The 25,175-nt window shown below is 33.3% G+C and overlaps 1 protein-coding gene and 1 non-coding gene across 3 annotated transcripts; one reads left to right on the forward strand and one right to left on the reverse strand.

Annotated features, from left to right (window-relative positions):
* The first annotated feature begins 1,102 nt into the window (after positions 1-1,102).
* trnae-cuc (transfer RNA glutamic acid (anticodon CUC)) lies at positions 1,103-1,174 on the forward strand. Its single transcript has one exon. It is a non-coding gene; the product is annotated as a tRNA-Glu (tRNA).
* Positions 1,175-3,148: 1,974 nt separating this feature from the next.
* Positions 3,149-15,568, reverse strand: dek (DEK proto-oncogene). Of its 2 annotated transcripts, none has more exons than XM_056476048.1 (11): positions 15,500-15,568; positions 12,453-12,590; positions 9,785-9,993; positions 9,612-9,706; positions 8,513-8,633; positions 7,980-8,306; positions 5,795-5,926; positions 5,380-5,491; positions 5,142-5,287; positions 4,285-4,353; positions 3,149-4,194 (listed from the first exon to the last, which is right to left on the reverse strand). In XM_056476048.1, the coding sequence occupies exons 2-11, from the start codon at positions 12,553-12,555 to the stop codon at positions 4,183-4,185; spliced, it is 1,326 nt and encodes a 441-aa protein (XP_056332023.1). In that variant the 5' UTR covers positions 12,556-12,590; positions 15,500-15,568; the 3' UTR covers positions 3,149-4,182. The 2 variants fall into 2 exon arrangements, with proteins under 2 accessions (XP_056332023.1, XP_056332022.1); XM_056476047.1 differs by having other exon boundaries at positions 5,142-5,299.
* Between the last annotated feature and the right edge of the window lie 9,607 nt (positions 15,569-25,175).

The raw sequence follows: 25,175 nt of genomic DNA on the forward strand, positions 1-25,175 counted from the left end.
GCATGATAAACTATCAAAAATAAACTAACTGGTGGATTTGTTTGGTCTTATAGCCTATAGACCAGCCAATATCACAATATCCAGCCAATATCACTGATATTTGTTGGTCAAAGATAAATGCTTCAAACTTTATTTAGAATAAACAGGCCATGGGTAATTTCCTAATTCATTAGAAATAGAAAACATTACTTTGAGTAGTATTGGAGTTTAACTTTTTCAATTAGAACTTATTGCAATAAAAACATAAACAATCCCAGTTATGGCACAGTGGAGTTCAATGCTGAATATACTAGTATAGGCAAAATCCGCCTTTACCTTGATTCACTCACCAAAGTGTCTGCATTATCCTCTATCTATGGTATGTACATTTTAAACAACATCTGATTCATTTAAACCATCTAAATTGAAATATTTAATTTCAGATAGCTTTTTTGTAGCTTAACAATAAAACAACAAATAAAAGGTTACATTAAATTTAAAATGACAATCTCTAAACCATTCTCAGCAGGGATGGCGGGTCAAATCAGAGGTTACCATGGACAGAGGGCCCTAGTTTGAGCATCTCTGAATGCATCTGATTTGACAATAGTGTACACAGATAAAGTTCTAACAACTCATACTTGCATTATGTCAGTATATGTCTTTAAAAATTGTGTAAATAAAATGGCCTGGTTCTACAGTGTTGATACTCAGCTAATACTTTTTGATCATTTTAAATAATCCAAATGATCCAAAATGATTATCTTAGAATATCTCTTTCATGATAAACAGTCAAACATAAATTAACTGGAGTATTTGTTTAGTCTTACAGCCTATAGACTAACTTAGGGCTTGAAATCTTTGGACTCGACAAAGGTGAACTTGACCACAGTCCTATTTTTAATTATGTAGTTTGCTAAGTGTATTATACAAACCCAATGTTTAACATTTATAAGAATATATGAACCGAATCTAAGGAAACTTGTCTTTATTGACACAGCAGGTGCATTTAAACACAAAATTCGTTCAGCAATGATATACTAGACTGTCGTAAAGAAACTAACTTGAACATACATATATTATATCTTCTTAATCTAAACATTTCTGGGTTGAATTAACGCGCTCCCTGGTGGTCTAGTGGTTAGGATTCGGCGCTCTCACCGCCGCGGCCCGGGTTCGATTCCCGGTCAGGGAATGAGACTTTTTCTTCAAGAAAGTTTATTCATAGTAATGTTACACGACTTTTAAAATAGTAGCGGGCCTATCCACTGTAGACCTATAGAAAGCTTCCATGGGGCAGAACAGGATGAATTATAAAGAATCAGTTTGTTAACCTCTTAATGACAATATAACCCGAATCAATGTTTTACAGTAAAAAAGTTTTTTTTTTAAATTTATATTAATGCAACCCTTCTCCTTTGTGCAAAAAGTCAAATACAAATGCAACATGGTGTGTGAAATTTATCAATTTGTAGCATGTTTCAGAGTAAAACAAGCTAATTGTCGTGAGTGGACAGATATTAGTTCTTGTTTTATAGAAAAGCTCACTTTTCTTTAATTTCAATTTCTTACAAAGTTTTTGTAACTTAGTACTTTTAACATTTCATTCAGTAGCAAATACAAGATACAGATTTCAAATTACTCTCTGTGCTGAATTAATGTTACTCTGGTGTAAAACTGTATACACAGCCATCACGGAAAACTAAAAAATGCTTTATTTTTTGTTTAAAAACTTTATACAAGATGAAAACATGATCAAAGAACCCATATAGAAATATATGGCAATATATGCAAATTACATATATGACATACAAGTGTATGTACAGTAATCAACATTTGAAGTGGTCAAAAAAGTTTTTAAAAATTATATATATATATATATATATATATATATATATATATATATATATATATATATATATATATATATATATATATATATTTTTTTTTTTTTTTTTTTTTTTTATATTTCTATATATATATATATATATTTTTTACATATTTTCAATTTCAATGGCTGGGAAAAACATGTAAACAGACATTTGTAATGTAATTTTTAAATATATTGCATGTATACACATGAAATCCAAATATGAACTTTTATGTCCATTTATATCCATTTTTCAGATTTCTATATGGGAAAACGTCGAGTCATTTACATATGCAAGAAAAAAATATTTACTGTTCCGTAATATAATTTTAATTTTACTTTGCAAGTAACTTACACATATCTAATTGTAATCATCAGGTGAAAATAATTAGTAACTGATATTTCTGAAAGCTCCTGCAGCAATTTGATGCTTACAAATGATCAGACAACAATCAGACAAGTTAAAAATCTATGAACATAATAAATGATTCTTTAATTAAACTTTAAGATCAGTTGAATTAAATGACAGATAAACATTAAACAATGGTAAGAGATGCAAATCATAGCAAATCAAATGCCTGATAGTGATAGCATTACGAAAGGCAGTTAATGTGAATGAAACATTTATATAGATAAACCAAGAATGTGTAGTGGAAATTATATGTTGTGATGTTTATTGTACTAACACAATTGAAAATATGCTTAAATGATATAAGTACCAAGAGTTTAGAAAAAACATTTTCAAATGATTGCGAAAATTGCACCAAACCAAATAAAAAACTAAAGAATTTACTTATTTGGAAAAAAAAATAATTCTAAGACAGCTGGACATTGATGGTGCAGGTAAAATCTAATGCTAAATTCTTGAAGAATTTAGAATTTGTGTTGTTTCATAACATTAAGACTATAAATTGTGGAAGGGTGAATTATTCATTTTAAAGATCTTTTAAACAGAATAAGCTCTTTATAAAATGCTTTTCGAAGTAAAATCAAGATATATTGGTCTATCTTCCCCACAATGAGTGTTGTTTACAACTTGTTTATATAATACATGTTTATAAAAAGTTGTCATGTCAAAATTATAGCTAAAAACCTGTAGTAAAAATATCACAAATACACTTTAAGTGATAGAGTTTTAAATTTTGGCAAAAAAAAAAAAACACAGCCATCCAGGCAAAAACAACATCAAGAACAAAAGCACAGACAGATTATATATTATGAAAAATCAATTTATTACAAAATAAACACACGTCTTCACTTCGGTTTTGTAGTTTTTGTGACACACTATCAGAGTAATATGACATTATTGATGTAATATGACAATAATTAATAACTGGTTACCGAGGTCAGTGTTTACAACAGATCAAATCTGGTCTTAGCATGGGACCTAAACTACATTTCTGACCTGCTGATATGAAGGAGTATCATCACAGAATTATGATTTGTTTGCTTCCTATGACTTGTATTAAAATATAAGAGAGTAAAATACACATAACAAGCATATTTACAAAAAAGAAAATCCAATTAAAATAAAACAAAAAAACTCTAAGCTTTTTGCTTTTTACACATTAGCATTAAAATCCCAAATTTTTCTATTATGCCAGGTGTCCAAATTCAGTCCTGGAGGGCTGGTGTCCTGCAGAGTTTAGCTCCAACCACATCAAACACACCAGAACCAGATAATCAAGCTCTTACTAGATATACTAGAAACTTCCTGGCAGGTGTGTTGAAGCAAGTTGGAGCTAAAATCTGCAGGACATCAGCCCTCCAGGATTGAGTTTGGACACCACTATTACGCAAAGCACTGAGATGGAAACCAACACTGCCGAACTTTACATGTTGAAACCAAATAACAGACAGATTTAATCTAAATTATCTTGTTTTTGCAATCAACATTCAGACCTTCAAATCTAAAACCAGAGCTAATAACAGGTAAAATCAATCCTTAAAATGAAAACTTTCTAAAACATGCATGCAGTATCTTAGAAACAACAAATTCATGATCATCATACTGCAGGCCTTTCTAGCACAAACAGACTGTGAATTTCTGGTCAAAATGAAATATAGTAAGTTTGTATGGCCACGTGCCATTTAAATTAAGAAACAAAAATTACTTTAAAAAACGTGGCATATTTCAACAACCAAAATCCACATCATTTGCTGTCAAATGTCAAAAGTCTAACTTAAAAAGAATCTTTAAAATACAAAAAAGCTGAACTTGTATAAAATAAACAAAACTACAGAACAGTGAACAGTGCAATGAACATCGAGTTTCATACACCAGCTTCACCCTAGTCGACTTTTTTTAAATAAGGCATTTTCTTCTCATCACTTCAGGATATCATCTGAAAAGCAAGAACATTAGCCATTTTAAAAGCTGCCTATTATACAAATGACAGACTATTAAAATAAATGAGCATTTTGGACGTACTTACATTTTTAACAGTCTCACGAATTAATTCCTTTCTGCTGCTCAGATCGAAGTCAGGATACATGTCATAAACCTACAACAAAGAGAAGGTTCATAAATCATAGCAGTATCTGGAATGTTTTCAACTTGTCAAATTTTAACAAAACATCATCTATATATACTGTGATGAACGAAACCGGTATTAAAACAAAAGAAACAGCCTAAACGCATGAAGTAAATTACTAGTCTAGTTCAATGATTCCCAAGGTAGGGGTCGAGGGACTGCAGGACAATACGGATGGTAGCTTGGTGATTTACAAAAATCTAATTAGTTTTATTAAACTATTAGAATAACCAAATTTTATCCATAACCTACTGAAGAAGAAAATAGTAGTTAATAGTGACATTGTTAACATGTTAATAATAAACATTAAAAAACAACATGCAAAAAAAAAAAAAAAGCCATCAGCCTGTCAATTTTTTTTTGCGACCCCTGGGGAGATTACGTTATATTAAAGACACAGCAATAGCGTCAGATGCAGCGCATTGATTTCATGGCACCAGGTTAAACTTTCTGACACCTTTAGTGCACTCGCGTCCATTAAAAATAAATACACGACACAACAGAACATGGAGGATGGTCTCGGGGTGGTGTTCTCCAACATTAAACAACAAATAAGAATGGGCCTATTGGTATGTGTGCAAGGTTTATATATTTATAACCACCTCTGAGAATATTGGGGGTCGCGAGTCACTGGAATTGTTATTTTGGGGGTCGCGGGCTGAAAAATTTGGGAACCCCTGGTCTAGTTAGTTAATTTGCAATACAAATCATAACCCTTCAGATGAAACTTCTGTCCAAATAAACGTGAAATAACATACTTGTCGGGTAATCTGCTTCATTGTAACCTCCTCCAGGTTTGCGTCTTTAAGGAGGTCTTTTACATTCTCCTTCAACTGCTCATCGGTTGGTGGTTTTTTAATCATCTTGATCAAAGGTTGATCATCATCAGAGCTTTCACTTTCATCTAGAAGCAGAACTACAGCATATTAATCACTAAACAGAGCAAAACAGAATATTTACGCTTTCCATTTAACATTTTTAATATGTTATTAATACCTTTTCTCTTGCTTGCCGTCTTTTTCTTTCGGTTGCTGCTGCTGTCCGCTTTCTTCGTTTTCGGGACAGGCTTTGCTGGAGCTTTTCTCTTTGCTGCAGGCTTCTTTTTCGTCTAGGAAAATTGTGATGAAAATTGTTAAGTTTAAATGTGATTTCTGTGGAAAGAATATCTGTACTATTGGATCTGTGGCTGCAGTTATAAAATTGTACTCGTTTCTTACAGTGCCATAAATGTAATTGTTTTGACTTCTTTCAAAATTGTAAAAATTAGCTTTCATAGTGATCAAATTAAGCTTCATTGTCTAATTCAGGTTTAAATTAGATCGACTTTATTTGAAATGTTACACAATATACATTTAGAACTATAAAAGATTCAATATGGTATGAACATTAACCTTTTAAAGTCATTACCAACCTTTTTTGCATCCTTGTCTTCACAATATAGGTCACTGTCATCGGTTGTCTCATCTGATGGACTCTGATCGGACTTCTTTTCAGATTTCTTTGGGGACTTCCCAGTGGAAGATTTCTTCTGAGAAGGAGACGTCTGTTGATTTGATCACACAATAGTATCGAGTCAGAGATCAAACTATAAAACCAAAAATGTGGGAAAAAGAATCTTTGTTGCATCTCAAATTTCAATTCGCAACTAAACAAACCTGTTTACGCTAGGGTTACAATTCATTTATTAATCTTATTACAAGTTAAAGCAATGTGTAAACAGGAATTAAGACATTCTAAGCTTGAAAGTTCCAGGTCCACAGTTCTCAAACATTGTCCTGCACCAGCGCTCTGCATATCTTGCATGTCTCTCTTGTCTAACACACCTGATTTAGATAACCAGCTCATTAGAAGAGTTTACCAAGGGAAAAAAAAAAAAACATGTTCAGATTTACATGTTCCCTATATAGTGTTCACTGGAAATTAGCTGAACTCAAAAGTTTACTTTACTTTAGTTTAAACAGATTTGAACTGCACTGCTTCATAAGATGATACTTATTACAAAATAGTGAAGGGTTAGTTAACCACAATCATTGCATTTGCTTCAATTGTCATGTCTTATGGCCTGTTTCCACTGAGTGGTACGGTACAGTTCGTTACACTTTCATGGCCGTTTCCACTGTCAAAAGGCGTACCGAACCGAACCACTTTTTCAGCACCCTTTCAAAAGGGTACCAAAACACGAGTAAGGGTACCAAAAGGCAGAGCTAGACACGCAGCTGAACGCTATTGGTTTACAGAGATACATCATTCGCTCACGCAACAAGCCAGAATGGAAACAAAAGAACCGCCATGTTTTAAATACACAGCCGAGAGATTACAGCGGAATTATATACACATATAATAACGAGTCATAGTCGACCCGGGCTCAAACAGACCTTGTCGTCATCTTGATGAACAGCCACAAAGCCAAGAAGAAGAGCAGATTTTACCCTGTGCCCCGTAGTTTTTTACGAGCAGTCTGAAGCGTGAGCGGTTTCGCTTTCTTGCTTGCACTCGCCGCGGGTCTATATTTGAAATAACAAACTTCTTGAGCTGATGATAATAATGTGAGCTTGATTATTGACGTGCTTTTGAAGCCCGATCCTGTCAGAAACTGACAAGCTGTACTAGTCAGTGGAAAAGAGCCATTACAGTTTTATGCCCTTTAAAATTAAAAACCTATGCCGAATTCAGACTGCATGATTTTAGCCCCGATTTTGTCTCACCGACAGGTTTTAAGAAATCGACGACAAATTCCTAAAATGACAGGCAAATTAGTGCTCGTTTACACGAGTAACAATCACACAGTGTGAACCATCAAAGACGTGATCTGAGAGAATCTACAGTCAATGAGAGAGCAGCATTCACTAGTGTGGGTATCTGCAGGCAAGCAGGAGATTGGGGGAGAATTTAAAAGGGCTTCTTCTCAGTCTATTTGGACCCAAGAAATTGAGGAGAATCTAGTGTAAATTTGGCAGGGGCACCTGTGTCTGTTTAACGTGTTATCCGAGCAATACCACAACCGGGTTGAAAAAGAAAAAAGTGAAATTGCTAATTCCCTTCAAAACCCAGGAGAGAAAATAAGTACATTTTCTACCCCACTAAAGGCTTCTTTCTCATGATGTAATTAATAACAAAATATATACTATGTGACCTCTCGTTGTTTTTTTATTTCATTTCATGCGTGTGTTTTGTTGTGAGACAGTTTGCAGACCGAGACAAAGTTGTCAGCGATTCTTCCTATTGTAAAGTCATGCAGTGTGAAACCCCCTTTCGCTGATACATCTTGCAGTGTAAACACAGTAGCGATGGAATGCTACCCCAGATAGTCATGCAGTGTGAAAACATTTGTTTTGCGACTACTAAATCATGCTGTCTGAACTCATCATTAATTGGAACTGTATTCATAGCAGAATATCCTGTGATGTCCACTTCGAAGGGGACTTATGGTCAAATGGAACAAACCTATAAAGCACTAAAAGCAGCATGCAAAATGTGCAGAGTGGTGGTACGCCAGGCCCAGGTTTGTTTTCGTACGTCAATAGACACATTTCAGCCTAGCTGACCACTTATGATCAGACGAACAACAGCATCAGGAATGCAAACAAGTGACTTACTTCCTCCTTGCTATCCTCTTTAGAATCATCATCATTGTCGTCGTCGTCATCATCATCATCCGAGGACTCATCCTCTTCATCAGATTTATCTTCACTATCATCATGTTTTTGACTTGCTTTTGCAGACTTCTCAGTGCCCTTGCTCTTCCCTTTGCTCTTCTCTTCATCACCGTCGTCATCATCATCGTCATCATCATCACTACTGGAATCTGTGACAATGGGTTTGGACTTTCCACTTACTACTTTTTTTTGTTGCTTTCTGCTCTTGGATGAAGACTTTTCTTTTTTGCCATCTTTGGTCGTCTTCCTTTTTTTCTTCAGGACAGGCTGCAGACAGCAAAAGACAAACTTAGACACTTCACCAATAATCACCAGCATTGGATGTAAACTAAAATGCACAATTTTTGTTTGGATTGAGCCTTTTGTCCTGCACCTGAGCTATCAGCGGTTTATATATATATATATATATATATATATATATATATATATATATATATATAGCCACTGTAATATATAAGAGCAAATGATCTCACCTTTCCCGAGTTGGTTGGCTGTGCGAGAAATTTCATAATCCTCTCTGACAGAACAACTTGTGTTCCACTCCTCTCCAGATCAAGAGTCTGACAGATGGTTTTGAGCAGCTTCTTGGGAAGCCTGCCAGACAGACAGACAAACCAAACCTTATTAACAAACCCAGGTAAACTGATGACCCAGCAAACTACTGTAGCTCTTTTTTCCAACACAACATTAGACTAGCAATTTTAAATGCCATCTTGTTTTGTAATTGTTTGGCAGCCCAATTTTTGAGATACGTCTGTGAGGTAATTTAAACTCTATTTTTGTGCTTCTTATTCTAAAATGACAGAGCTAGAGATGGTGTGCTGTAAGATTTGTCCACTTGTTTGTCCATGTGTACAATCATATGACTGTTGAAGTCACATGTGCTTTTAGCATGTTGTCTTGTCATTTTTAAATTATGTGCCTTAATAAAGCACAGGTTTTTATTCAGGTTTCCCACACCTTGGTTAACTTAAAGTGAGATTGGATTTCCATGTCCAGTATCCACAAATTTAAGTACGTATTGTGGGACATTTCAAGTGAGAATAAAGCTACATTGTTACCTTTTACTATACTTGGTAGCAGTTTTCATGTGTCTAACACAATGAAAAAAGCTTATTTTTCACAATTAATTTTAACTATATGACAGATATGAAATTTGATTTGTCTTATTTCTGCTTTGCATAAAACTGTATATATGAATATTCTTTCAGGTTTTTAAGTACCTCAAACATCTTGAGTAATGGAAAAGACCCTGACCAAAGTAAATCAAGTATGTACAGTATGCAAAATTACACATTAGTGGACCGGGGGAATAACATGGATTAAGAAAGATAAGACAAAAAAACACTTTAAAGGACCTGTATTGATTTATTTTCTTTACTGGTTTATTTTCTAAAGCTTAGATCCCCCCCCCCACCCCCACCCCCCCTGAATTTGCCAATTCAGTTTTATGCCAAATTATGCATAAAAAACAAAAAAATAATGATAACTAATAGAGCATGCACTTATTTCATTTTCATAAAGGCATGTAAACATTTATACACACAAAGCATCATAAAACCAGTTAAATACCTTTTCACCTTCTCCATCTTTTTGTTGTAAAGGTCACTGTCCTCTTTAAAGGGAAATCCATTAAAGAGCCGCAGATTTTTCCGTAGTGTTGATGCCTGTGTAAACATTCATCATCATTAGCTATACGTTTTGGCCACTTATTTGTTAAGGAAGATCTCAAAACAACGTCTTACAGCTCCTGGTCGATCATATAGGATCTTATGCAGCGGTTTGAGCAAAGGAGCTTTAAGCTTCCCGATGGAGTGATTAATTCGTGCAATGTCTCCCAGCTTGTCGCCTTTTCCTTTGCTCTCAATCTTCGGCTTTTCCTTTGGTTTACTCATCATATCAAGTCTCTGGATGACTTTTTTCTCACGTTTTCCTTCAACAATTTCCAGATCAACTGAAAAGACAATTAGAAAACATGGCAATGGTGATGATCAGAACAGAAAATGCTTTAATATTATACTTAATAATTTATCTAATTTTAGACTTAATATTTACATTAAAATGTTATTGTAAAGATGATGTTTTTAATGTGTCATTTTAATGAATGTAGACAGTTTTAACAGTCATGTTCAAAAAAATTAATACAATAAAATTTATTTAATTCAATGCTGGTAATATTCAAATGTGATTTCTGAAATATTGATAAAAGGCGTGTTATTTGTTCTTGTATAAGATTAAATGTAAGATTTTAAAATTAAGAATGTCTTAGTTTTTTACATTCAGTTTTTGAAAGCAGCACTGCACAGTAAAATTGTAGAAATAACACAATAAACTTTATATTCAAGCACTTTCAATGACCTATGTTTGTTTTTAGGTACTTTCCAGGCCTTGAACTCATATGTCTTGAATTCAAGTATTTTCAAGTACTTTTTAAGAAGTGTTGGAACCCTGAAATCTGCAGTTTCTTTGTTATAAACACATTTTCTCAAGGTAAAACTTCTGCTAGCACTTTTAACAGACCTAATCAGATTACGAGGGCTGCCCTCCTAATCTTTGACTAAATTGTCATCTGAACAGAAAGATAAATCCAGCCTCCGGCACTTAGACTGCAGCTCTGCACAAGACGTTTGGACAGTGGAGAAAAGGTTGTGCCCAACTGAGCCTGGTTTCTCTCAAGGTTTTTTAATTCTCTTTCGCCAATTGATGAAGTTTTTTCCTTGCCGCTGTCGCCTCTAGCTTGCATGGTTTGGGATCTGTAGAGCTGCGCATCGATGGATTTGCACTTCAGTGTTTGAACTCTCAGTAGTGATTATTAAACCACAATGAACTGAACTAAACTGAACCACTGAAAACTGAACTACATTGTTTCAATTTACTATGATCCTTTATGTGAAGCTGCTTTGACACAATCTACATTGTAAAAGCGTTATACAAATAAAGGTGAATTGAATTGAATTTAATAAAAACAAGAAAATTCCACCAGAAATGGCAGAGATGGTATACAATCGTTATCATACTGTGCCTTTTTGACAAACCATTAAAGTGTTTAGGCAGATCCCTTGCTGTTTTACCCCACCACATACATATTAAAATTTAGCTGGTTTAGTTGTGACTTTATATGCATGCACTTAAGCAGCGAATTTCTATTCTAAATGCCATTGTATATTTCTTTAATAAAAACAGTTTTAAACATACTGTAGCATTAATTCTAAGCCAAGAAATGTAAAACATTTTCTTCCAGCATGTTTATGATAACGAATAATCATAATTAGTCATTCATCTCTTTTTATATTAAGGGCAGCTCTGATTATGCTCTCAAAGGCCAACAAGAAAAGGTATATGACGAAGTGGAATTTAGTCAATATTAATCCGCAATAACAACATTCAAAAAGAAATCTTTTAGCTTCCAGCCTCCGCCGCTGAGACTGCAGCTCTGCACAAGACGTTTGGCCAGCGGAGAAATTAAAATGGTCGTGCCCAACTGAGCCTGGTTTCTCTCAAGGTTTTTTTTCTTCACTTCCGCCTTTAGTGAAGTTTTTTTTCCCTCTCCGCTGTCGCCACTGGCTTGCATGGTTCGGGATCTGTAGAGCTGCGCATCGTTGGATTTGCTCTTCAGTATTTGGACTCTCAGTAGTGATTATTAAACCACACTGAACTGAGCTAAACTGAACTGAACTTACACTACACTTGAACTAAACACTACAAACTGAACACTGTTCCTATTTACTGTTACCTTTTATGTGAAGCTGCTTTGACACAATCTACATTGTATAAGCGCTATACAAATAAAGGTGAATTGAATTGAATTAAATAAGTTTTGTGTTTTTATGACTGGAAACAGCTTGTTGAAATGGAGAGAATAAATTTTTAATCTATATTTCTTTCAAAACCAATAATTTAAAAGAATATAACATTTCAAAATGACCAAACTTTTTGTATCAGCAGATGTTTATCTGAATAACTGGCTATCAACATGAGCAGAGAAACCTAATATTAGTTCATGTCTAAAAATGAGGGTAACTTTTGAGGGTAACAGAGTACCCATTTAATTTATGAGCTGATGAAAAGTGTATGAAAGCTTTGAACAATATAATAACAATTAAAGGGGTAGTTTACCACAAAATGAAAATTTACTCACTATTTACTCCCCCTCAGGTGGTTTCAAGCCTTTATGAGTTTCCTTTTTGTTGAACACAAAACGAGATTTACTTCCATAGTATAAAAAACAAATACTACAGAAAGTTGCAGATTTCTTCAATATATCTTATTTTGTGTTCAACAGGAGAAAGAATCTCAAAAAATTTTGAAACAAGTAAAAGGTATGTAAAGGTTACAAAACGTTTTTTTTTTTTTTGAATGAGCCGACACTTCAATTCATGAATTTCTTAAAAGAACTGTTAAAAATTTACTTACACATTTTGACTTTGGGTTTAGACATGGTTTTGGGTGAGGATTCCTCAGATTCATCGTGCTCTGTATCATCCAAAGGATGTACTTCTGTCTTGATAGCTTCCATTTCTTCACTCAGGAATAGACTTTCTCAGTTGCATCCTAAATTAAACAGATATAAAAATGAAACAGAATATTATTAGCAGACATGTATGACACACAATCTATATGCACTGCACACTATTTATTCTGTGCCATTTGTACTATTAAGACTGAAACTGAGTAGGGTGTTCAAAATGAAAATTCCAAATTAAAAAGTACACTACAAATGTCCAATATAACGCCATTTTATCACATATGAAAAAAAAACTGCTTCCAAAAATGAATAGTTCCCTACAATACAATAAGCAATCATCATATGACAAGAAGGTTGGTCCAAATTAGGGCTGCAGGATATTGGAGAAAACTGACATTGCAATATTTCCATTCACTGCGATATAAATGCAATTTTACCAGATGACTTGAATAGCTTGTAAAGATTGGGGTGATTGTGTAGGGCCATGTATCTGCATAAAATATCATTTTAAAATGACAAGCATAGTTAAATACAACAGACAAAAGATGCAAAGAAACAAAGATTTATGATGTTCTGGGGAGTCAAACAGTATTCAGAAACAGAAATTAAATAATCACTGTATTATAATAATAATAATAATAATAACACTATATTGTTTTAATTAAGTAATTGAATCGCCCTTTAAGCTACAAACGTTTTATTATTGTGTTACAAACGTAATTTATTGTGCCCAAATGTTTAAGTTTGCTCAAAATTCTTATAGCCAGGCCTGAAAAACACATGCAAATAATAAGCTTTCACTCGAAGGTTAAAATGTGAAATTATTCCACTTTGTTGTTAACTGTAATGTCTAGTCAACTACAATCCTGACTACATTACAGATCCCTGCGATGTGACAATTGAAAACTCGCACATTGCAATATCAATGCTGAAATGATATATTGTGCAGTACTAGTCTAAATTAACAGTATTTATATATAAAAAGACGACAAAACAAAAATACTTTATTACTGCATGATATTTTTCTATAAGATTTCTATTTTCGGTTTTAAACAACCAAAGTGAATAATGTTTTAACATTTTTTATTGCATAACAGGAACAATAGCATACAAAAAATAGGAATACAATGCTTACAATTGTTTTTCCCCATCAAAAAAACAAAAACAAATCAATAGAGAATAAAAAATAAATAAATAAAATTGCATAAGAAATTGATTGCAAAATTGCCTATGCCCTTATAACTTTTTTATTTTTAATGTATTTTCTATATAATGCTTAAGAACAAATAAATGTTGGGTTTATCGTTGGACCATTTTTGTTTGTGTACATGGTACTTCCCATTTATAATCAATAAATTAATAAACCAATTTTGCTCCAAAGTTTTATTATTATTATTATTGCATGTCAAAAAATATCTTTACAAGTAAACAGAATTTTTGATTTTGTAAGTTTAAATATATGATATTTAACATCTTACTAAAACATTTGGGTATAAGTGCATTCAAAAAACAGGTGTTTTATCGATTCCTCTAATTCACAAAAAGATCACACAGATTCCATGTCTCAATTTTTTTTTAACTAGTTTCACTGGAAAAATTATTTTATGAATTAGGTTTATATGTCACTTCTTTAACTTTATTGGTGAGACAGTATTTACTAGGTAAGTTCCAAACTTTTTTTTTCCACTCAATCTGCTCAAATAAGGAATTCCAAAAAGGTTTGCATTTAGGCAACCATATGGTTCTGCATAACTTTTTAACGCAAGTTATTAAATTTATTGTCTTTAATTTTCCCACCATTGACACTTAACCGATTAGTATGTAAAAGGTTGGATTCAGAGGACATATTACTAGATAAGAGCTGAACAAGTCCACTAGGAATTGCATCAAATACTATTGCAAATTCTTTAGCAGTTAAAGAGATTTTGTAATAATTGAGAAATTCACAATAATTAAAAAGTTGTCTATTACTTTTGAATAACTGTCTCACCAGTATAATATCAACATTGTACCAAATTCTATAAAATAAGGATTTATTTTAAAGCTTTTACATTTGTTGTTACATATTACTGATTCATGTGGAGAAAAAGTGTGCTTATAAATAATAATCCAAAAAAAACACACCTGTTTATAAAATGAGGAAAGTTTTATCGGCACCTTGTTAATGTCAAAACTACACCTAATAAAAAAAAAAAATAATAAAAAATATATATATATATATATAAAAAATCCACCATCTTCAAGTGGATTGGACAAAATTGTCTTTATAAATAATGTGGTCTGTTCCGCCATATGAAATTGAACAAAAATGTATCCTCTTTTATGACTGATTGTAGAACATCTAATGCAAGAGACGCATTTACCATACATTGTTGGACATTTTTGGACAACTGTCGCAGCTATAAATACGTACTGGAAGGGGCGGAGTTATCAAACTCTAATACTGTACGGCAAAATAACATTATTTAATTAATACACCAGCCAGTTAAATACCTAATGCAAATAACAAGTTTATTGTGTAACATTTGAGCCACAAATATACTCGCAATAGCTCCGTTTATTGCCTGTAATCAACTCATCAACAGCACGCTCTTGGTGCAAAACGAATTTGGCGCGTGTTTGTTTTCCAGTTGAATAAGCTAGACGCAGACCACTTGCATGCTAACAAGCTATGACATTACGACCAAATATGAGATCAACTGAGTGGAGACGGACGAATTTCTAAAACATAACTAAATTGAATGAAACACAAACTTTTAAGTACACATAAGCTGGTGACTGAATTGTTTTAGGAGAGCGGGACTGATGGTACAGCAGACTAGCTTATTTGTCCCGCCTACTCGCTCACAAATATACAACTGAATGAATTTCCATCCGCACAAAACCATGACAACTCCTACCTCCGTGTACGTGAAAACGCAACCAATGTAAAACACTGCATATGGTAAAAACCGCACTTAAATCCGGATGATCGTACTTTAATGGATATACTCACTGTACGTTACTGTTGCGCCGATTGGAAGTGATGGAGGTGCGCAGTAAACATGGCGTTTGAAAATAGAGGGCGGGATGTCACGTGACCACGCAGATATAAAAGCATATTAAAAGATCTCGTCCCCAAAATAAAATGATCGATATAATCACTACGATGTCGTTATAGATTTACAAGACTTTATATTGATAATCCCAGTCAGTCAACATTTATCGCCACCGAAGGATCTTTTAAAATTTGAGTGTAAATTATCACATTAGTTTTCATTTATTTTTGAAGGTTAGTGGCATTAAAAGTGTATTCTTAATTTAACAGTTTCATTTTCAATTTCATTTCAAATTACAAATTAACTTGATCTCTCTTACCGTTTATGTAGCCTATTTTAACCAGCTGTAATTGAATTAATAATATTCCACTTACATTTACCAGCCGGAAAGTGTTTAAATGTATTAATTTTAAGCATTAGTATTTTTATGTTTCATGTAGCCTATAAATGATTCTTGTTAAATTCTTTATGAAGTTGTATTTCTTTTTTTTATATATATATAAAAAAGGCACTTAAGAGAATTTTTGCCATTCTCTAGATTTCTAGTTTGACATTTTCCTTGTTTCTAATATTATTTTTAACCCGATAATTAACTTTATACTTAATAATAATTTTAAAACTTCAGAAAACCAATATTAAAATGAACATTTCCAGTTCCTCAGTTTGTAGCAGCAATACTTTTATTAACAGCAGAGGGCAACATAGTAAAAGCCTTTGCTCAATGAGTATTTTATGCGATTATAGAGCACAAACTTACTATTGTATTCGATTTCAAAATCCTTTTAAGTAATCCTTTAAATTTATTTGCACACACACAGCAAATTAAACTGACAAATAAGTAAACTGTACAGTGAATACATTTCTGATGGAATTTTGTTTAAATAAATTTGTTTCTCAATAGTTTTTGTGATCATTTGAATGTTTATTATATTAAGTGTTGGTTGTGTTACCATAGTGTGTGTATTTATTATATACAATTTATTTACACGTATATATGTATAAAATATATAAAACGTGTATGTGATTTTTTGGTGGTGAATTAGATTTTCCTTAGTGCTCTTATACTATCGGCATTATTTGTGGTTGATTGTATATATTAATGGTCCAATAGAGATTATAGTAGCACTGTTGGATTGTGATTATTTTATACTGTAACATTTGTTGTATTGTAAAGTTGTTTACATTTTACAAAACTACAATGGAAACTAAAGCTGTGTTGAGTTTTTTTTTTCTGACCACAGATCTCCTACCACATAACTATGATCAATGTCACCTGCTGATTCAGAAATTACTCATTCATTCATCAACACAGTTATACAATATGCAGTGCAGTGAGCTCTTAACCTAATCTTTCTAAATAAATTAATTGCACATTTTACCCCCTGCAATACTGTTATTTTGAATATTATTTATTTAAATCAGCTCATTGCTCAGCCATGTCACACATCTACATTTCAAGGTTTGATAAAAGCAGAGCTGATAAACCTTAATAACCCACTTCCCTACTGATTCCCACCATATTCTTCTCTCAAATCCCTGTTTATCATGTTTTAGGCTTTAAAAATTGAGTTTGAAGAAACAACTTGCTGCTGCATGTCCACGACACTAACCAACCATGGACTTTGTTTTGAAATGTGTGGGAAAAGTTATTTGAATCAAGCGTAGGTTTAAGGCCAAAGTTGACCCACCCACGAGAAACAAAGCATGCTTAGCTTTTTCTGCGTGTCGCGCGCATGCAGGTGTAGCTCTCGTGAGCGCGAAGGCTTTGATTTTCCCAGACGATTACAAAGCACCTAATTTTTTACTGGTTGTATTAAGTGTCTGGAGTTTGTTGCCTAGCAGCCTTAAAATGTCTCCTGATTGGTTGATAGCTCGCATTCTCTCCAGCGCGTGTTAAAATGCTCTTGAAAGGTGCACGAGCGCGCGCGCTCATCTTCACAACTGTTCCGAACTCTCCTGAACCTGAGAAACCTTGAGCTGCATCGCTTCTTCACTGCGAACATTTTGGAGCCGAACACAACTAATACTGTACATGATGTTGTTCAGTTTATCGACAGAGGATCTACATTTTGAAGTGGGAAGTGAGTGAAGAGACAGATGGATCCAGCTCACCTCATACAAGCGCGCGCGAGCTTCCAGTGTGGGCTTATAAGCTGAAGGTGGGTGTCCACACTTACTGTTCTTCCAGTATCTTCTTTGTTTTGTATTTTTAGAGGTTTAGATGCCATTTATAAATGTTGTGATACTTTATGACTTTATAGGTCATAAAATAGCTAACGTCAAGTCTTTTAATGAGTATGAGTAGCTATACTGGAAACTATTAAGAGCCCACTTGGAAATTCTCTGTTTCTATGCATTGTTTTGCAAAATGATAATTTATTCTAAACTATTAATGAAATGTGGCCATTTAGATCATAAAAGTGCGAATGGTTAATATAACAAAAATCTAATTCGTCAGACATGTTTAATATTCATTTTAAGACAGTACAATACCATGTCTCAGCTTAAGAATAGCTTAGAAAGCAATATTTAGTGGATTTTCAATCACAACAAATAAAAACATTTGTTAACCACTTGTCATTTCAAGGAATAGAAATGCTCTAAATGATAAAATTTCATTTAAAATTAAGAGAAAATGTTATCAGACCTTTATAGAACAAGACAAATGTTAACATTTCATTAAAACACATACCTAATAAATTCAGTACATCCAGAGAGAACTGGGAATTTTCAGGTGGGCTCACAAGCAGTGCATACATTTACACAGGAATGATCAGATTAAGACATGAAATGTATGTGACAAACCTTTATTTTTGTATTCACTAATGAATATGTCTAACATTAATCTAGTTTCAGTATAATTGCAGTATAGCTACTAGGCATGGGACGATAACCGTTTTCAAGGTATACCGCGGTTTGGAACAGTCAAGGTTTTGAAACCGGCAATATTTTCTGTACTACCGTTCCTAAGGTATGTGTGAGATTTTTTATTTACATTTTATTTCTGTTTTTTAGGACAACAGTATCTTCAGCAGAAAAAAAATTCCAAAGATGCCATTTTAAATTATAAAGGAATGTGTGTTTTTGAAACAAATCCAGAACGCTGAAGTCAATGATTCATTTAAATGATTGAGTCTGACATGTTTACTGCTCCAAAATATCATGAATCTTAAAAAAAAATTGAATATACTGTTTTCAAAGGGGAAAAAAGTTTTTGTTTTTACCCAGACATTTAAAAAGAATATATTTTAAAGCAGTGAGCACAATACCATGATACCATGAAACCGTGATATTTTTATCCAAGGTTATCATACCATCAGAATCTTATACCGACCCATGCATAATTTTCTAAAGTTCTTAGATGACACATTTATACATACATATGTAAAATCCAATGTTTTGTTTTCCATTACAACCATTTAACTTAATATTTTGTTGTAAAGGATGTAAGCACCTAAATCTATGGGTTCCATTTGTTTATCAACTGCATTAATTAAACTGACGAATACCTCCAAAACATGTATTAATCTTCATTTTAACATAAACAAATACATTCAGCTAAAATAAACAATATGTGAAATTAATAAATTACTAACTTTAACAAATATTAATAAATGTATTGCTCATAGTTGCTCATTATGTTAACTAATGGACTTTACTGTAAAGTGTTAGTTGTAAAGTATACATAATTAAAAATGTCTGCCTAAAATCTGCTTACCTAGGTTTTGTACAAATCAGAATACAATTTTTTTTCAAATTCAGTTACACCTAAAAAAATTTTTTAAAGGATCAAATGAGGTAGAAACAGCATCGATTACGTTCAATGTAATGTAGAACATACTGAATAAAAATAAATCCGAACATAAAAATAAAAATAAATGCACCATTCCCTTTTGATAGGTATCGTTCCGTCTCCACATCCTGATGTGTCATCCCATGGGATCTTGTTAAAAATGCAGGCCGTAAAATGACCATCGTGACAATGTTATAGAAGAGCTAACAAAGAGAATTAATGATTACAAGAATAGTACCATTAGTTCAATTAATTAGACAGGCCAGCTAAAATATTTAAATCTCAATGCAGCTTTGAAGAAGTAGGACACTGCCAAAGGCTTCTTTTCCCTCCCACTGTGTCTGATGTCTGCCAGCGATGGCGTAAAAAGAGAAGAAAAAAAAACATTTTCATTAAGGGAATTTGCTCATTCAATACACAGAGCTTTCCATAAGTTGGTTTTACTACGACTGCCAAACTGTTTTATATCTACAAAAGTGCATAGTAAAGCAGATGAGACATTGTTATGTGTAATATAAAGCACACTATAAAGCTTTAAACTATAAACTTAACCTTTAAAGTGTGGGGAGTCAATGTATTTTTAAACTGAGTGCAAATGCCAGATTTAACCCTGGGTTATGAAACTTCACTTTTGAGCTGTCATTGTAAAAAAAACAATGCATTGCCTGAATGCAAAGGCACGATTGTTAGCAGCCACCATAAAATCTCAGTGCTTTCTGCATTAAATATTTATATGCTCTGTTCAACTGCAGAAACATTCAAAGCTAAAATTTCAGCATCTAAAGGAAACAGTACAAAATGTTAAACAGAGATGGCAAAAGCACTGAGTGATGTAGTGAGGAGTGACATTATTTTACTAAAAGTAATAAATCACAATTAGGCATGGGCCGGTATAACTTTCTAACAGTATGATAACCTTGGATAAAAATACCACAGTATCATGGCATTGTGATAACTGCTCTAAAATGTCTGGGTAAAAAAAACTACTTTTTCCCCTATTGAATTTTGGGGCAGCACGGTGGCACAGTGGGTAGCGTTGTCGCCTTACAGCAAGATGGTCGCTGGCTCAAGTCTCGGCTGAGTTAGATGGCATTTCTGTGGGGAGTTTGCATGCTCTCCCTGTGTTCGCGTGGGTTTCCTCCGGGTGCTTCGGTTTCCCCTACAGTCCAAAGACATGCAGTATAGGTGAATTGGGTAATTTAAATTGTCTGTAGTGTATGTGTAAATGAGTGTGTATGGGTGTTTCCCAGTGGTGGGTTGCAGCTGGAAGGGCATTCGCTGCATAAAACATATGCTCGATAAGTCGGCGGTTCATTCCGCTGTGGCGACCCTGGATCAATAAAGGGACTAAGCCAAAAAGAAAATGAATAAAAAATATTTTGGAACAGTAAACATTCATTCATTCATTCATTTTCTTTTCAGCTTAGTCCCTTTATTGATCAGGGGTCGGCACAGCGGAATGAACCGCTAACGTATCCAGTTTTACGCATTTCCCAGGGATGGGTTGCGGCTGGAAGGGCATCCGCTGCGTAAAAACGTGCTGGATGAGTTGGCGGTTCATTCCGCTGTGGCGAACCCGGATTAATAAAGGGACTAAGCCGAAAAGAAAATGAATGTTTTATGCAGCGTATGTACTTCCAGCTGCAACCCATCACTGGGAAACACCCATAAACTTTTGTATTCACATACACACACTACGGGTAATTTAGTTTATTCAATTCACCTTTACTCGAAGGAAACCCACGCGAATACGGGGAGAACTTGCAAACTCTACACAAAAAATGCCAACTGACCCAGCCGGGGCTCGAACCAGCGACCTTTTTGCCATGAGGCGATCGTGCTACCCACTGCACCACCATGACGCCCGAACAGTAAAATGTCAGGCTAAATTATTCTAACAAATCATTGAATTCTGCTGTCTTCATTAGTTTTAAAAACACAGATTTCTTTACAACACATTAAAAAACCCTTACATACATATTAGGAATGGTATAACAGAAAATTTTAGCTGTTTTAAAACCTTGACTTTTTTCAAACCGTAAACCTTGAAACCGGTTATATTCCCATGCCTAGTTATAAATTACTTGCACTTGTGTACTTTTAAAACTCTTGTCTTCTACAGAAATACAAAAGAAGATATGTATTGTTTTGGGTCTAAGATGACACTGAACTCATTGACTTTGAGAAATCCTAAATATATTCAGTATTAATATCTTAATATTTCAGTTTTTTTTGTTTTAAATGTGAATTTTAATATACAGTGTTCCCCATGAGTACACCTCCATTTGAAAATGAATAATTTTATCCATTTCTCTTTAAATATAGCCAATATATTTTGGTTTATTTAATACACAGTTCAGACTGCATGATTTTCAAAGTAGTCGAGTCACAGATGCTTTTACACTGCATAACTATAGAGGCTAGCATTCAGTCGTTGCTGTGTTTACACTCCAAAATGGATCGGCTACAGGGGGTTTCACACTGCTTGACTTTACAATAGGAAGAATCGCCAACAACACACATGAGAAGTGACAAGGAAACAACATGAGGTTGTGTAGTATATCTTTTGTTATTAATTACATAATAAGAAAAAAGCCTTTAGTGGGGTAGAAAATGTACTTATTTTGCTCTCATCTTTAAAGGGAATTAGCAATTTCTCTTCACTTTTGGTATTGCTCAAATGACACATCAAACAGACACAGGTGCTCCTGCCAAATTTCCACACATTTTTCCTCAATTTCCTGAGTCCAAATAGATTGAAAATAAGTCCTTTTAACTCCTCCCCCAACCTCCTGCTAGTCTGCAGATACCCACACTTGTGGATGCTGCTCTCTTATTGGCTGTAGGTGATCGCCAATGTTATTTTCAATCAAAACAGATTTCACAAGGCATGATTTTGAATTGCAGACAGCTCCAGATATTTAGCACGCCAAATATCTCGCTGTTGTCGGCGACTCATCTGCGATTCTCTCAGATCGCGACCTTTGATCGTACATAGTGTGATTTTTACTCATGTAACGAACACCGATTTGCCTGTAATATCAGGCATTTGTTGGCGATTTTGTTGGTGAGCAAAATCTGGGCTAAAATCATTCAGTCTGAAGTGAACAAAAAAATTTTATTAAACATGTTATTTCCATTAAATTTAGAGTTTGGTCACCAAGTTTAGAAATCTAAATCTTTAGGCATCTTTAGGAATAGAAAGGAACATATTTAAATGCAAAAAATATATAAAAATATATAAAATATTACAATCAAACAAATAAATGTTCTATATTTTTGTATTTCACTTGATTTTTTCTACACTGTAAAAAATCAATGCGTAAAAATTACGGTAAAAACCCAGCAGCTGTGGTTGCCAGTATTTTACCGTTAAAAATATGGTACAAACCGTAAAAGTAATTACTCATTTTTTACAGTAAACTACCGTATTTCATTAATTTAGAAAGGTAATATGTCTGTATTTTAAATTACCAACATCTACACATCTTTTGTTAGTTACATAATGAACCAATGCTCATCACAAACAACTTTTCCCACAAGTAGAAAAGTGTATCAGTGTATAGAACGTGCTCAGTGTCATTCACACAGATACTAAACACCAGTATTGTAACACGCATAAAATTAAAGTCATGAAATAAACATTGTTTATCAACATTAGATGCAAAATAAATTGCTAATGTACATAACTGATGGGGAAACAACTAAAAAGATCCATAGTAATGTCAACAAAAAGCATAAAAAAGTGATGTGCCATGCAGGGAATTCTGGGAAAGTCAATTTACGGTTATTCGCCGTATATATTAAGGAAACATACTGTTAACCAGGTTACGGATTTCTACTGTAGCAGTTTTACAGTTTTTTACCGTTAAAATCACTGCCATTTATCATGGTATTTATTAAAATATTTCATATATTTCCCCAACATTAATTAGGGTGTACTAATTTTTTGACTCTGTTTTGGTTTTGGTATCGACTAATCTAATAAATATGCACAAATATATAAGCATCCAAAATATTAATTTAAAAAGAGAGATCTGTGTACTCATTTATGCTGAGCACTGTATATAATGTGTGTTCCACCGAACAAATAAAATCATATATGGTTTAGAAGGACATGAGATTATATAAACTGCTTGTGGTCAAATCTAAAGAATCATTTAATGACAGACTTCAAGAATGGCAGTCTGACCTGCAGGCTTTTATAACAACTGAGCAAGAGTGGCAAGTAGCATGCTTGAAAGCCCAAACTCAGACAATGAACTCCCATTTGAGACTGCCTCAGTACAAATGTTTGAGTATACAATATATCACTCTAGTTACGTCACTTCAGCCTGGATTTTCCTGATAGACAGTACACATTTTTGAGGGCAACTTTATTTTATTGTATGTGAGAATGCACTTAAGGGTTGAATATTATAATTTGGTATAACATAAGTTCAAGTAAAGGTAAAGTAATTCCTCTTGATCTCAGGTAGTGCATATTTGTCTTCTGAATGTTAAAATTAAACACCAAAGATTGTTGTTATATCCCTGTTTGCCTAAAGCTAAATGTGTAATAGCAGGTTTTTGGAAAAATTAAGAAAGTGGAAATGGATAAATAAGACCACATGCCTTATGAATGTTTGGAGTCTAGATGGTGACTCCTTAATTGGTGAATTTAGATAGTATTAGAATTTATTGTGAATTTACTGCGAAAATGAAATTATCTCAAAATTCAGTCAACATATGAGTTGGTTTTTAGGAATGTACAAGTAATAGCAAATGATCCAAATCATGTTTTATTTCCAATATATGAAAGACATTAGGGAAGCTATATAGATATAGAAACGATATTTACATCGTTTATGTAAAAGTAGCCATAACTAGAAGTCATTTATACCAGTATCCATTAACATTTTATATAACAAACTACATTGATGGTGTTTTTAAATGTCACTGTTGTTGGTAAATGTTACGTGTTATCATTTTTATCATGTGGACTGAGTCAAATTTCCTGAAAAGGACAATAGAGTATATCTCAACTCAACTCAACACACAGAGAAGTATGTTTTAGTATATTTCTGCTTTATAGCTTTGCTAAGAGTATTGAGTTACAGTATCTTTTATCAGTGTATGAATTTATTATTATTACTATTATTACCTGTGTGATAATTTTGACAAGAAATAATAAGAGGAATTGCCTCTTAAACTCTTGAACAGCTTGCTGATTGAACTAAAAAGGCAAACAGATTTAAACATAATTTAAAAAAAGTGGTTCAAACTAAATCAGATTTGTGAACACTGATTGTCATGCAGTTTCCTTTTTATTTTATTATATATTTTTTGTATTGGTACTTTGTATTTTTTTATATGTACATTATGAAGATATTTGTACTGTTTTAGTTTATAAAAAGCCAATCAGGGACCAAGGCTGCAAATTAGCCTTTGGTAGGGCCAGACACAATCTGCGGACATTTTTTGCTTTTTCTGCGGAGAATTTTGTAAAAAATTTGTGGATTTATGTGGAATGATTTTAGGAGTATCACAACTAAAAACTTAATATATGAAATAAAAAAATAATACCTTTTTAACTTTTATTTAATGTTTATAATGTAAATCCAATTAGATCCACTCATTTGGTTAACAAAGCAAGTCTCTTGTATGTCATATCTACTAAACAACAGAAAATATTACTTTACAAACTGTATTGTACATAAATCATGTGAACATTTTAATGTTACTATTATTATATCATAATATTAGTGAAATTAATTTAAATAAATATAATTATTGAATAAATATAAATTTACACACGTTTCCACAAGTAAATATATAGACTCAATAATGGGCTAAAAATC

Source organism: Danio aesculapii, chromosome 16 (assembly GCF_903798145.1).
Source record: "Danio aesculapii chromosome 16, fDanAes4.1, whole genome shotgun sequence".
In the NCBI taxonomy this organism is placed as follows: Eukaryota; Metazoa; Chordata; class Actinopteri; order Cypriniformes; family Danionidae; genus Danio; species Danio aesculapii.